The 11,624-nt window shown below is 40.9% G+C and overlaps 1 protein-coding gene across 1 annotated transcript in view; it reads right to left on the bottom strand.

Annotated features, from left to right (window-relative positions):
- The window catches only part of actn3b (actinin alpha 3b), a 34,044-nt gene that overhangs the window by 1,240 nt on the left and 21,180 nt on the right, over nucleotides 1–11,624 (bottom strand). Inside the window, exons 4-20 of the mRNA XM_017437239.2 lie at nucleotides 9,539–9,625; nucleotides 7,400–7,487; nucleotides 7,141–7,219; nucleotides 6,621–6,702; nucleotides 6,211–6,296; nucleotides 5,926–6,018; nucleotides 5,453–5,683; nucleotides 4,884–5,031; nucleotides 4,453–4,603; nucleotides 3,668–3,776; nucleotides 3,451–3,591; nucleotides 2,447–2,629; nucleotides 1,842–1,976; nucleotides 1,426–1,605; nucleotides 1,185–1,331; nucleotides 1,031–1,096; nucleotides 46–204 (exon numbers count right to left, since the gene is read on the bottom strand). Of these exons, the coding sequence (XP_017292728.1) occupies nucleotides 46–204; nucleotides 1,031–1,096; nucleotides 1,185–1,331; nucleotides 1,426–1,605; nucleotides 1,842–1,976; nucleotides 2,447–2,629; nucleotides 3,451–3,591; nucleotides 3,668–3,776; nucleotides 4,453–4,603; nucleotides 4,884–5,031; nucleotides 5,453–5,683; nucleotides 5,926–6,018; nucleotides 6,211–6,296; nucleotides 6,621–6,702; nucleotides 7,141–7,219; nucleotides 7,400–7,487; nucleotides 9,539–9,625 (2,165 nt within the window). The remainder of the gene's footprint in view (nucleotides 1–45; nucleotides 205–1,030; nucleotides 1,097–1,184; nucleotides 1,332–1,425; nucleotides 1,606–1,841; nucleotides 1,977–2,446; nucleotides 2,630–3,450; nucleotides 3,592–3,667; nucleotides 3,777–4,452; nucleotides 4,604–4,883; nucleotides 5,032–5,452; nucleotides 5,684–5,925; nucleotides 6,019–6,210; nucleotides 6,297–6,620; nucleotides 6,703–7,140; nucleotides 7,220–7,399; nucleotides 7,488–9,538; nucleotides 9,626–11,624) is intronic.

Raw genomic sequence — 11,624 nt, 5'->3', positions numbered from 1 at the left:
AGCCTCTTATGTTGGCCTGAAAGGTGTTTGTGTGTGTGTGTTTACCTTGTCTGAGGCCAGAATCTTGAAGGAAGCCATGACTTGCTCAGCGGTGTCAGTCTCAGCGGTCTCGCGGGTCATGAAGTCGATGAAGGCCTGGAAGGTCACCACGCCGGTGTTGTTGGGGTCCACCAGGGTCATGATGCGGGCGAACTCAACCTCACCCTGTTCATAGAAACATGTTTACAGAGCGCTGTGGGAAACTTTGAAGCTGCTCCTGATTTCTGTACATTTTCCTTCGAGAAGATGACTTTCTTGTAGTCTCAAACTGATCTTAAACAATAGTTCCTGTTTGAGCATGACAGCATAGTGTTCAGTGTGTTTAGACCAAGAGAAAAGGGTCAGGTCTTAAAAAAAAAAACTATCTGTATAAAAGAAACAATATCTAAAACCCAAGAGATCATTGGTTTTTGACCCACAAATGTATCCTGATTATTGCTGTTTGAAACTAAGAGTCAGCTACTGTATTTTTTTTCTTTGCAACAATTAAGGCTAACAATGTCACAGACAGTCATGTTAAACCTAACTGATGATGGTGTGATAAGATTTCAGCACTAAGAAGGTGATTTACAATTTCATGTGTCAAACTGTTACCTTTGGTTGAATCTATGAAAAATACCAAAGAAATGAGAAGATATTGTTTGGGTTTTTGTGACAGACTGCTGGTGAATAAGAACCTACAGATCCAATTTAAAACCAGTTCTTAAAGTTCATTATGTGTCGACAACACTTGGACATCTCTTGAGTTTAGCAGCTTCTTTAAGTCCGAGTGGTGATAAAGAAAGCTTTTTTTTTAATGGTCAGGTAATGAGTAAAAGAGCAGACTTAAAAGTCTGACTTCTTGGAAGCAAAATATTTTTTAAAATGATGGCTGACTCAAGACTTTCTGCTTTAACTTCCGCTCAGACAGTGAAGACTTGGGTCTTCTCTACTGAAATGAGCCAAGACAGTAAAACTAAATCTGCCCTTGATGTCGGTGTGTTTTACTGACCAGATCGTAACCCATGGAGATGAGACAGGCACGAAAGTCATCTGGGTCCATCATGCCGTTTCTCTTCTGCAGGGGAGACACAAAACAATCCTCTTGTTCTTCTAGTTGAGCCAAATCAACAGTTTTAGTCCAGCATCACACAGATCCGTCTCACCCTGTCGAAGTGGTTGAAGGAGGCCCTGAACTCGTTGAGCTGCTCCTGGCTGATGCCCTTGGCGTCGCGGGTCAGGATCTGGTTCTCCACCTCGTTGATGGTTCTGGCGATGGTGGTGAGCAGCTGCTCCCAGCCCACGCGGACGTGCTGCGGGGACAAAGGACAAAGAGTAAATCAGACTGAGGCCAGAGAGCTGAAGCCCGGACGGCAGATGTCGGGGTGGGAGGTGGGCTCGCTGCACCTCCATGGTGTAGTTGGTGTGTTTGTTGTCGAAGATCAGGGACTCCTGGCTGAGCTGGTGGTCTCCCTCCAGCTTGTCGATGTTGGACTTGTAGTTGATGATGTTCTGTTCGTACTGCTTCAGGCTGTTCATCTGTTCCTCCAGGGAGCCGGCGATGTCCACGGACACGTGGCTGATCTCCTGCAGGACAGGAAGTACACGAATCAGTTACTCATTCCAGCTGAAGTGTTCTGTGTGTCGTCCTGTTGGTCATAAGTTCAAACTTCTAAGTTAAACATGAAAAAGCCTGCTTAAAAATAAAATTATTTGTACTAATATGTGGTGTTTTATTGTATCTGTTTACTAACCAACTGCATATGTGAAGTGTTCATTTAAACATTAACATTCAACGGAGTGGTGCTGCGGCGCCTTTGTACCTCCATCTTGGTTTGGATCCAGGGTCCGATGATGTTGGCCTGAGCAGCAAACTGGCGCCTCAGCCTCTCGTTGGCCTGCTGTCTGGCCACCTCCTCCTGAAGCATTTGGTCTCTGAGGGGCACAAGGTGCTTCACCTGCCGAGGGAAGATGAAACCGTTCGTTCAAGGTTTTAATTTACAAGCAGACATACTAGGTTCTTAACCTGCTCGTGCATTTAGGAGCAGTTTAAAGACAAATGAGTGCCAAGTTAGTTTTTTTTAAGTTTTCCCTCACAGATGGTTGGATATGTTCAGCCTGCACTGACAGATTGTCCTTGGCAGTTATTCTTATCTCTGAGAATTTACAGGCTGCTGTTTTCTGTATCGCTTTAATCTAAATACGCAGCACTATTACTGACCCTTTGCGAGGTATGCGCTGTACTTATTTTTAGCCAGATGACCAAATGCAGTGCACAGAGAGATACAGTCTTGGCTCACATTTCCTGTTTTCATACCGTCTGCTTAGACAAACCAGGAATAAAAGACAAAAAATAGAGATCCTCTACACTGAATCACCACTGCTGCTTAATGACAATGATTCAGGGTTTAGGCGGACTTTGACTCACATTGTCCCATTTAGTGCCGATGTCCTGTGTAGTCAGGTTGGTGTACGGGTTGATTCCGGACAGCTTGATGCCGTAGGTCTGGGCGATCTTCAGGATCTCGTTGTGGATGCCGATGGTGGCCATGCGCTCCTTGTCGGCCTCGGGCAGAGTGGCCTTGAACTGGTCGTGAGCTGTGATCAGACTCTGGACCACAGAAACGAGATGTGGAAAAATGATGAGGATCTTTTTTGCAGAAACTCAACACTTTATATACCAGTATTTGGCATTTCTAGAATTTATAAGTGAAGTAAAAGAAACCAGCAGTTTGTTTTGTGCTGTTTAATTCTTTTAAATGTTCTGGCTGCAACTGTTTGAGATTAGTTGGCAACTCAAAAATGTGAGAAAATTACAAGAAAAGTGGATTTTCCAATGCAGTCTCAATTAAATGAGTGTAACCAAGCAACTGAGTCAAGCAGCTAATTTTTAAAAATCACAGCTTTTGTGTGCACGGCTTGGAAAACTACTGTGTGCTGTGCACACAGTTTTGTTGCCCATCTAAACCCACATCGTACCTGCCTCAGCAGCTGCCCCCACATTTATGATTTATTTAACGGAGTGCACTTTTGAAAAGAAAACAGACCAATATTGAGCAGTTTTTAATAATTATTATTCATTTGGACATTCAGGGCTGCAGCCTGGGATGTTTCTGTCATAAGAAGAGCTCCCGTCTAGGTGCCAAAATACAGCTCTAGTGCTCTGTGTTTACAAAAACTAAACTGAGAAGGGTTCGAGACACCTAACAGCCCTGCAACTACTATAAGAGAACATTTGCACATGTTCAAAATTCAATGACAAGCCTTTGGGGCTCCGTGTTGAAACCCCTGCAGACTCCCTCATGAACGCTGTCCACCAACTAGTTACCAACAGGTGCAGTCCTGCGAGACAGAACATTAAAGTTCCTCTGGCCTGATTTTAAACAAGAACCTACTAAATAAACACCTTAATGTTCCGTTCTGATCGAGTACCTGGATCTCCTCAATGCTGTGGACAATGAACATGTCCTGCAGGTCCTCCATGGCTCCGTCCATCCAGTTGTTGAAGGGCGCTGCCCTCTTAGCAAACTCCAGGTACAGCTGGTCAATGGTCTCCCACAGCTTTTCCACGCGCTGAAGTCACCAAAGAATACGTCAACTTAGAGGGTTTATTCAACCATCAGTTTGTATGAGTCTTATTTTTGTTTACCTCCAGAGCATCCCTCCTCTTCTGGGTGAGGGTCCCCAGGTTGTCCCACTGGTCACAGATGCCCTGGCAGCGAGCGTTGACTGTAGCAGAATCATGGTAGTCCAGCTCACTGATGGAGGCAATAAACAGACACCATCAGCAAGAAGGTTCTGGGTTTGACTTAAGGACATGATGTTAGGGTAACTCGCAGCTTGAAACTGTCCCTTGGTGTGAGTGGTTGTTTTTATATGTGACCCCACCTCTAACCTAAAGACAGCTGGAGACACACAACAGCTCCCCTCAACAGGATCAAACAGGTGTAGAAAATGGATGGAAGTCATTTGTTACATTAGTCTAGTAAACTAAAACTATGAGCTAATAGGATCTAAATCATCTATTTATCTGAAATGAGTTTTACTTTTTCAAACATTTTATTTTTTCTGAGATCACCTCAGAAGATGATGATTTTATTGAGTCGTGCTTTTGAAGCTGTGGGAGATCAATTATGTGATGAACACATTGAGCCAAACAGAGCTGTAATTCTTGTGAAGTGCAGATAACTTCAAAAACATCATTTTAGGACTGAAAAAGAAGCCTTGAGTTGTGAGAAATAAAACATTAGTTCAAAGGTTTCTGTTCTCCTTTTATCCTCCATCAGCTCAGCATCTCATGGTCATTACCTCTGAAACGCTTCAGTTTCTCTCTGTGTTCCTCTCATGTCCCTCCTACAGCGACTAAAACAGTTCCTTCCTGCAGTCTTCCCAGAATGCACCTTAAAACCACTGACTAAGTGGTCATCGTCTTACTTCAGCTCCTGAGCGATGGCAGCGATCTGCTCCACTCTGTCCTGGTGAGCAGCGAGGTCGCTCTCGAAAGCCTCGTGCTTCCTCATCAAGGCTCTGATTTCCATCAGGGAAGCTGACTCGTAGTCCTTCTGGGACAGAAGATCCTCCTTACCTGAAACACACACACACACACAGATATTTGATTTAGAAACGTTTAGAAAATGCTCTTATAGACACAGATGTCAGGACTTCAAGTATTTAATGCTTTACAAGTTCTTCATTTATGTGGCTGCTTATTTTATAAATTAGTTGTATTACTAATCTGCTTGGACTTGCCTAAATATACGTTTTGTTTTTAACCATTTTATTACTCCTCCTTGTCTGAAACAAACCGACAGCACCGTGTAAATCTGAAAACTGCATTGTTTCCCATCTCCTCCGTTTGTCTCTACCTGCAGTCCAGGACTCGTGCATTGAACACTTCTGCTTAAACTTCTCAGCGAGGTGGTCCAGTCTCTCCAGACGGCGGATCTCGGTCAGTAGCCACTCCTCATAGCCTTTCTCCACCTGCTCCAGACCCTTCCAAGCATTGGCAATATCCTAAATGACAAGATGTTTGTTTATTTTTTATTATTACAGTAGAAAGACAAATCCCATCTACTATCCTGTCTGAGGACAGGATCAACAGATGGATGCAGATTAGATTAGAGTTTTGTATTTATAAGGAACTGTCCCCATGAGGAGGACATTCAGTCAGAAACTTCGTAGGAATGATGCCTTTGGTTCCTCAGCCGTCCTCTCATAGGTGTAGATGTTATTGACCAACTCTGTTATCTCTGCATTTAGTTTTTAAGGTCTAATGTCTCATCTCTTCAGTTTGTTTTGTGTTCTTCAGATTTGAATCTGTCTGCTGATGAATAAATCTTTGTCTTATAAGATGATCAGAAAGAACAGAAAGGGGTTTAACCTTTAACTGATAAAGTCTGATCATAAATGATGCTGAGCAGCAGCAGTTACTCACCGACACCATCTTGCCCTCAGAGGGCATGAAGGCGGGCCTGTTGCTCAGTCTCAGTTTGGTCTGCAGGGTGTTGAAGTTGATCTCCAGCTGACATTTCTCCTGCACGCGCGGCGGCTTGTGGACGCGGCGGTAGTCACGGAAGTCCTCCAGCTTCTGCTGCATGGCACGCATGGTCTGCTCGGCCACGCGGTTCTCCAGCCAGGGGATGGTGCGGCGGATCCACTCGAGCAGCTGCAAAAACCAACAAACTTTAGGATTTTATACTTTTTACTTTGACTGTCACATCTTTGGTTTCCCCCCATGTCAACTGAACAAAGTTGTTATGTTGCAGAAAACTTCAGTCATAATTGACTCGATATTATCGGCCTGAAGAATCTCAGCTAATCCCAAAGAGCAGAGTTGTTGAGTCACATCATGTCATGTCACTGAGTTTGAAACCAGGAGGACTGGATCGTGTTGCTGCAGTTTCTCACCTCACTGGCCAGCTTTTCGTATTCCTCCATCAGCTTCTCGTTCTCCTGGTTCACGGCCAGCACCTTGCAGATACGGTTGGCAGCTGTCTCAGCCTGAGAGGAAGCCAAACAACAGCACATTTTAAAACCAATTATTCATAAGACTTGGCCTTTTTATACAGACCGAGTCATTTAATCAAAAACTAAACAGTTTTACCAGATTATACTATTAGCACTTTGGTCTAAAATGCTTATATAACAGGGTTAAATTATTATCTGACTACAACATACGACTCATTTTCTGACCTGCTCAGCTCCAGCAAAGGCGTGATAAAAGCAGGACACGTAGGTCATGATGGCCTTCTCATCAGGTTTGGGTGTGTTCACAATATCTGAAAATATCAACAAAGGGAAATATTAATTAAAAAACAAAATAAGAAAAGAAGTTGGAAATAGTGAATCCTCAAGAAACGTTCTATAACATCAAATCCTTCTTATACTGAATTTCTAATCAGTAAAGATGACTGAAGTCGAATTGAGATGTTATACAAATTAAACTGATTAAATGAATGAAAGCTGCTTAAAACTGAATTCTGGTCTCAGAATCATCAGGTAAATACTTTTAAACGGATTTATGATTGTAAGAATCTTGCACCCTTTGTCTTTGCTTATTTTGCCTCAGTCTAAAGAAGAAAAAAAGGTTTCTGCATCCTCACCCTCAGCATCCAGCATCTTGGGGATGTCCAGGAACTTCTCAGCTACTTCGAAGGCAGTGTTCAGGTTACCAACAGGGTCATCCTAAAGCCGACACAGAATCAGAGTCAGAAACTTCACGCTTTCTTTGGCTTTTTAGGCAGCTACATGTTTGGTAAGGGGAGCCATGACTTCAGCTTATATCAAAAATACAAATAAGGAAAATTAAACACAAATGAGATTTGGACATGAACACCTTACGTCTTTTCAATCTGACAACATTATTAGGATGTGGATCGTTTACAGTAACAGAGTCAACATAAGAACAAAAAGCTCAAATCAAACCATTTGTACCACTCAAATACAAAAATCAATATTGGTTCTAACAATAAAATGATTTTTAAACACTTTAACTAAGTGATAAATGATTATCAAGCAGAAATATTATTAAAATAAAGCTTTGTTAGAGTTTCAAAAAGACTTTTTAATCTTTACACAAAGCTCAAAACAGACCAGGAAGGACAGGAAGGAAGGACAGGTCACCTTTCTCAGTTTGGAGTAGTCGATGAGGTCAGGTCTGTGTCTGTGGATGAGGGCACACAGGGCCAGGCCATCCTTCCAACTGAACCATGAAGAGAGGAGGAGGAGGAGGAGGAGGAAGAAGAACAGATGACAGGAAGCGTGGTGGGGAAAGAAAGAAAGAGCAAAGCTTTACAGTTTAAAAGGTTTAAACAGGACAGAAAATCTATTCTGAGTGAATGCAGTGTCCTGTTAATGCCACAGAGCGGCGCTGCAGACCAACCTGATGTGGAAGTTCTGCACATTGACGTTCCTGTAGGGGGCAGTCTTCCTCTGGCACCACAGCAGCAGACCTTCCTTAGCAGAAGTCTCTGGAAACAAGGAGGGAGATGGTGAGCATTAAAAAAAAAGAAGTTTACGCCTTTTAGCACCATAATAATAGATATATTTATTAAAACGCCTGGTCTTTCTTGTCTATTTTTGTCAATAATTGTGTCAAAAAATGCCCCATGTGTAAATAATTTACACCCTTTTTCCAGGAGTAGTACTTTCAAAATCTGTCAAGTATTTACCATTCTTATGTAATTAAATACCTAAAACTGTGTTATAAGAAGAAAAGGACAAATACGGAATTTTCTTCACCTTTCTTTTTATAAATTCTTGAAAAGTGCAGATTGAAAATCTAATTCTAAAGAAATACACATGCGCTGCGGTGTCACCAGGGATCCCCGTGGCTTTAAAAAGGTTAAGAAAATGTCTAAACTGAGGAGACTACTGATGACTAATAATAAAGTCAGAGAAAACCACAGATGAGCCAAAAAATAAAAATAACTTGAAAATCTAATTGAAAATAATAAAATGTGGGAGTCTAATCTTTACCACAGCCTGTAAGGTTTGGTTTAAACTCGTCTAAATAGTTATTTTAAAATAAGCTATACTGTTTAGTTTATATAGATAGTAAAATGTGGTTCAACCCGACTGATGACAGTGAAAGTGAAGCTGTCACAGCAACAAAGACTGAAGGGTAAATGAGCTCTGTGGCAATTACTGGATGGACCTGCTGACAGTATGGCTGTTTATTAGAAACAGCTTGAGGCGCTGAGTCAGAACAAGGGATTCCCTTAAACAGATAGGATTACTGAACAATGAACCCGTAAAACACAAACAGCCGTGTATAATTACAGTCATTATACGCATGACATGTTTTTTTTGAACGGTTCTTCTCTCAGGGTGGAATGATTTTACAACAACAGTGATTTTTAAAAACAAGAACTGCTGTAAAAGTTTACATTTATTGAAAACTTTTTTTTGTCTAATCCACAGAAGATCAAAATTATACACTCAGAAAAAAAAGTGTATATATGTATTTGCCTAATTATTGCCGAAGGTTCAAGGCTGTCTTAACTGAAGAAGACCAAGGCCTGTTAATTAGTGATCATGACTGACTGCAGCTGGTTTGACATTTTCCAGCACTTATTGGTGTGATCATCACTCAGAACCTAAGAAACTGCTAATTCCACCAAGAAGAGCAGCCAATAATTCAACCAGAAGCTCACTGATGGCTACAAACAGCCTACAGTCCAGGTGCAACATTTACGGTAACTAAAAATCATGGGCTTGTAAAACTGACCCTGTGTGAATTTGAGGAAATAACTTCTGCAGCCAGTTCTTGTTTTTTAGGAAACAGTTAAAGCTGCATGTTGTTTAAACATTCCCTCCTGGACAAAGAACGTTTCAAAGAAATCAATAAAATCAAATTAACGTGACATTTATGTCCATAATGTTCATGACGATGATGTCTGTAATCTGTTTGGTTTCAAACACCAAGAAATTTAATAATGGACCTTTAAACTGAGCTCAATTAATATTAGTCTGCTTTCATATTCAAATTCTAATTATGGTGGTGCAGATTAAAAGAATGCAGTTATTATTTTTAGTTGTATCCAGACAGAATGAACCAAAATATTTATGTTCAGTCTGACCAACTTCATGTCTTTGTTCTTATACTGTACATCTGTTTCCATCTGTTTCTTCATTTAGGTCTGCAAAAGATTTCAAAAGATGCTGGAAAAGTGAGACTTTGGCTTGAAATATATGCTTTTTATTTTGTAATTTTGCAACTCCAGCTTTGATTTTGATAATACAACATTGATTTAAATGTGTTCAAGTTTACAACTATATAGGGCCAGCTTTGTTACATATTTTAATATTTCAAAGATTTACATGTTCTCTTGCATATTTCTTGTTTTTTTTACTTTGCAGTTTCCACACTATTCTGTTTTTGTTTTCTGGTTATATTATTGTATTCTGTTAAAACATTGTTTTTAATAAACTCATATTTTAAAATGATCGTAAACAACTGAAGAGAACTGAAGTTGTTTTAAAGCTAAAGAGTTTTGTGTTAGTTCAGATAAATACACACCTTCCACAGAGATGTCCTGGATGGCGAAACGCAGGATGATGGTCCAGATCATACCGAGAGTCATCTTCATATTACCGTCGACAATTTCTGCAGACAAACACATCATTAGTGACAGAAAAGACCAGAAGAATCATTTTCACTCATGTCTCTACATTTAGCAGGTCTGTAGCTGCCACTGAAGCATGTCAGTCTCATGTGAAAGCATCGATTTGGACCAAATTAATTTCATGCTCCAAGATGAATTTGTTTCTCTGAGCAGAGAGGAAAATAAAGGATAATTCACTTACTGCCTCTGAAATACTCCTAATATCGCACAAGCAAAATATTCAGTGTTGAACTTTCAGCTACCCTTAAGGAAGGCTTTCTACCCTTCTAAGCATTTTAGGTTATAAAACTCAAATTCAGATTTAGTTTGGTTAAATAAACATCTGGTACATACACTAAGTACAGGGTAAATTGTCACTTCATAACACAGCTTGATATGTACTCATAAGTACATACCCAGTAAATACCTGTAAGTATGTACCAAGCAAGTACCCATAAATGTGTATCCGATAAGTACCCCTAAGTACCGTAGGTACCTGGTACGTACCCTGTAAAAACTGGGCTGTATTATGTTTTACTGCTGAGCAACTAACAGTGTGTAATCTGAGAGCTCATCATGTCCACCGATCACAATCATAACACGGAGCTTTTCTTAAACTCACTGAATTTCCTGTTATAACTTTTCATCAGCAAGAACTGCATTATTCATTTTGAGACACTGAACATTTAAAAGACACTCAGTGAACACAAAAGTAGAACCAAAGAACTAAGTTCTTCGCAGCTTTAATTAAAGGGATCGTTTTGGTGTTCTGTGGACTTCTCAGTAATCAGTATCTTACTTGCAGCAGACATTTTCACAGAACTGCTGAGGTAAAGGTTAGTTCCAGCAGGGTCAGGACCTACGGTTTGTATTGGACTGGGATGCAGCTGGAGAAACAAAATTATGAGAAAGCGCGCAAAATTTCACTTGGGAATTGTAAAGAATTAGTGCTTACAAAACTTTTATGTACATATGTAACTAACTAAACTAAACAACATTCCTGTGAATGACGTTAAAATCTTTTGGTCACCATTTAGTCACAAAATGTCTCATATACCCAAAGTTTTTCACGTTTCTCGCACTCTGACTTGCGGAAACTGAACTTGAGAAGGGTTTGAGGCAGGTTCCAGATGCCCGCGAGGACTCTGTGACTACTTTAAGAGAAGTGTTATCTTGCAAATTGCTTTTTAAATGATCAAAATAACAGCGACGTGAAAGCGAGGCCCTGGGACTCACGTAAGGGAACTGAAAACTGTTGCAGATGTTTCAAGACATTTTATCAACTCCTTCTCAGGTGCGTTCACAATTTGTCATCAACAGCTGAATCCCAGGAAGATGCAAGCTTCTTTGGATTGACAACATTTTCAAACAACTCCAGACTAAAATTTTATAATGCAAACACTTTTACAACTCCATCTTTCACATCAGAGTTATTTACATAAAAGCCTAGTTTTATTCACACTGAAGACAGAGTTGTCAGCATTAGAGAGGTTGTTGATTTACAGACAGATTATCCTCATGAGGCCCTGCATTGCAGATTATTTTTGGTGCCTAAAAATAGTCTGCACTGCTAAAAAATACATTCCACATGTTTGTAGGCAAAATTTTACCAATTTATGAAACAAAATGAATTCATTTTTCTTAATCAAACCACCTTCTTTGGATAAATAGCTTTTTAAAAACTAGACATTTCATTAAATCACCAATAGTTTCAAATATAGAGATTTATAATAAAAGCCCAAAGACCCCTTATGATGAACATAAATATTGGACACAGTGTTCCCTCGCCCAGACGCGGGTCACCGGGGCCCCACTCTGGAGCCAGGCCTGGAGGTGGGGCACGTTGGCGAGCGCCTGGTGGCCGGGCTTTCACCCATGGAGCCCGGCCGGGCACAGCCCGAAGAGGATACCTGGGTCTCCCTTCCCATGGGCTCACCACCTATGGGAGGGGCCAAAGGGGTCGGGTGCAATGTGAGATGGGTAGTGGCCGAAGGCGGGGAC

Source organism: Kryptolebias marmoratus, linkage group LG7 (genome assembly GCF_001649575.2).
Source record: "Kryptolebias marmoratus isolate JLee-2015 linkage group LG7, ASM164957v2, whole genome shotgun sequence".
In the NCBI taxonomy this organism is placed as follows: domain Eukaryota; kingdom Metazoa; phylum Chordata; class Actinopteri; order Cyprinodontiformes; family Rivulidae; genus Kryptolebias; species Kryptolebias marmoratus.
Note: the sequence above shows the minus strand (reverse complement) of the source record. Positions and strands in the feature narration are given on the sequence as shown.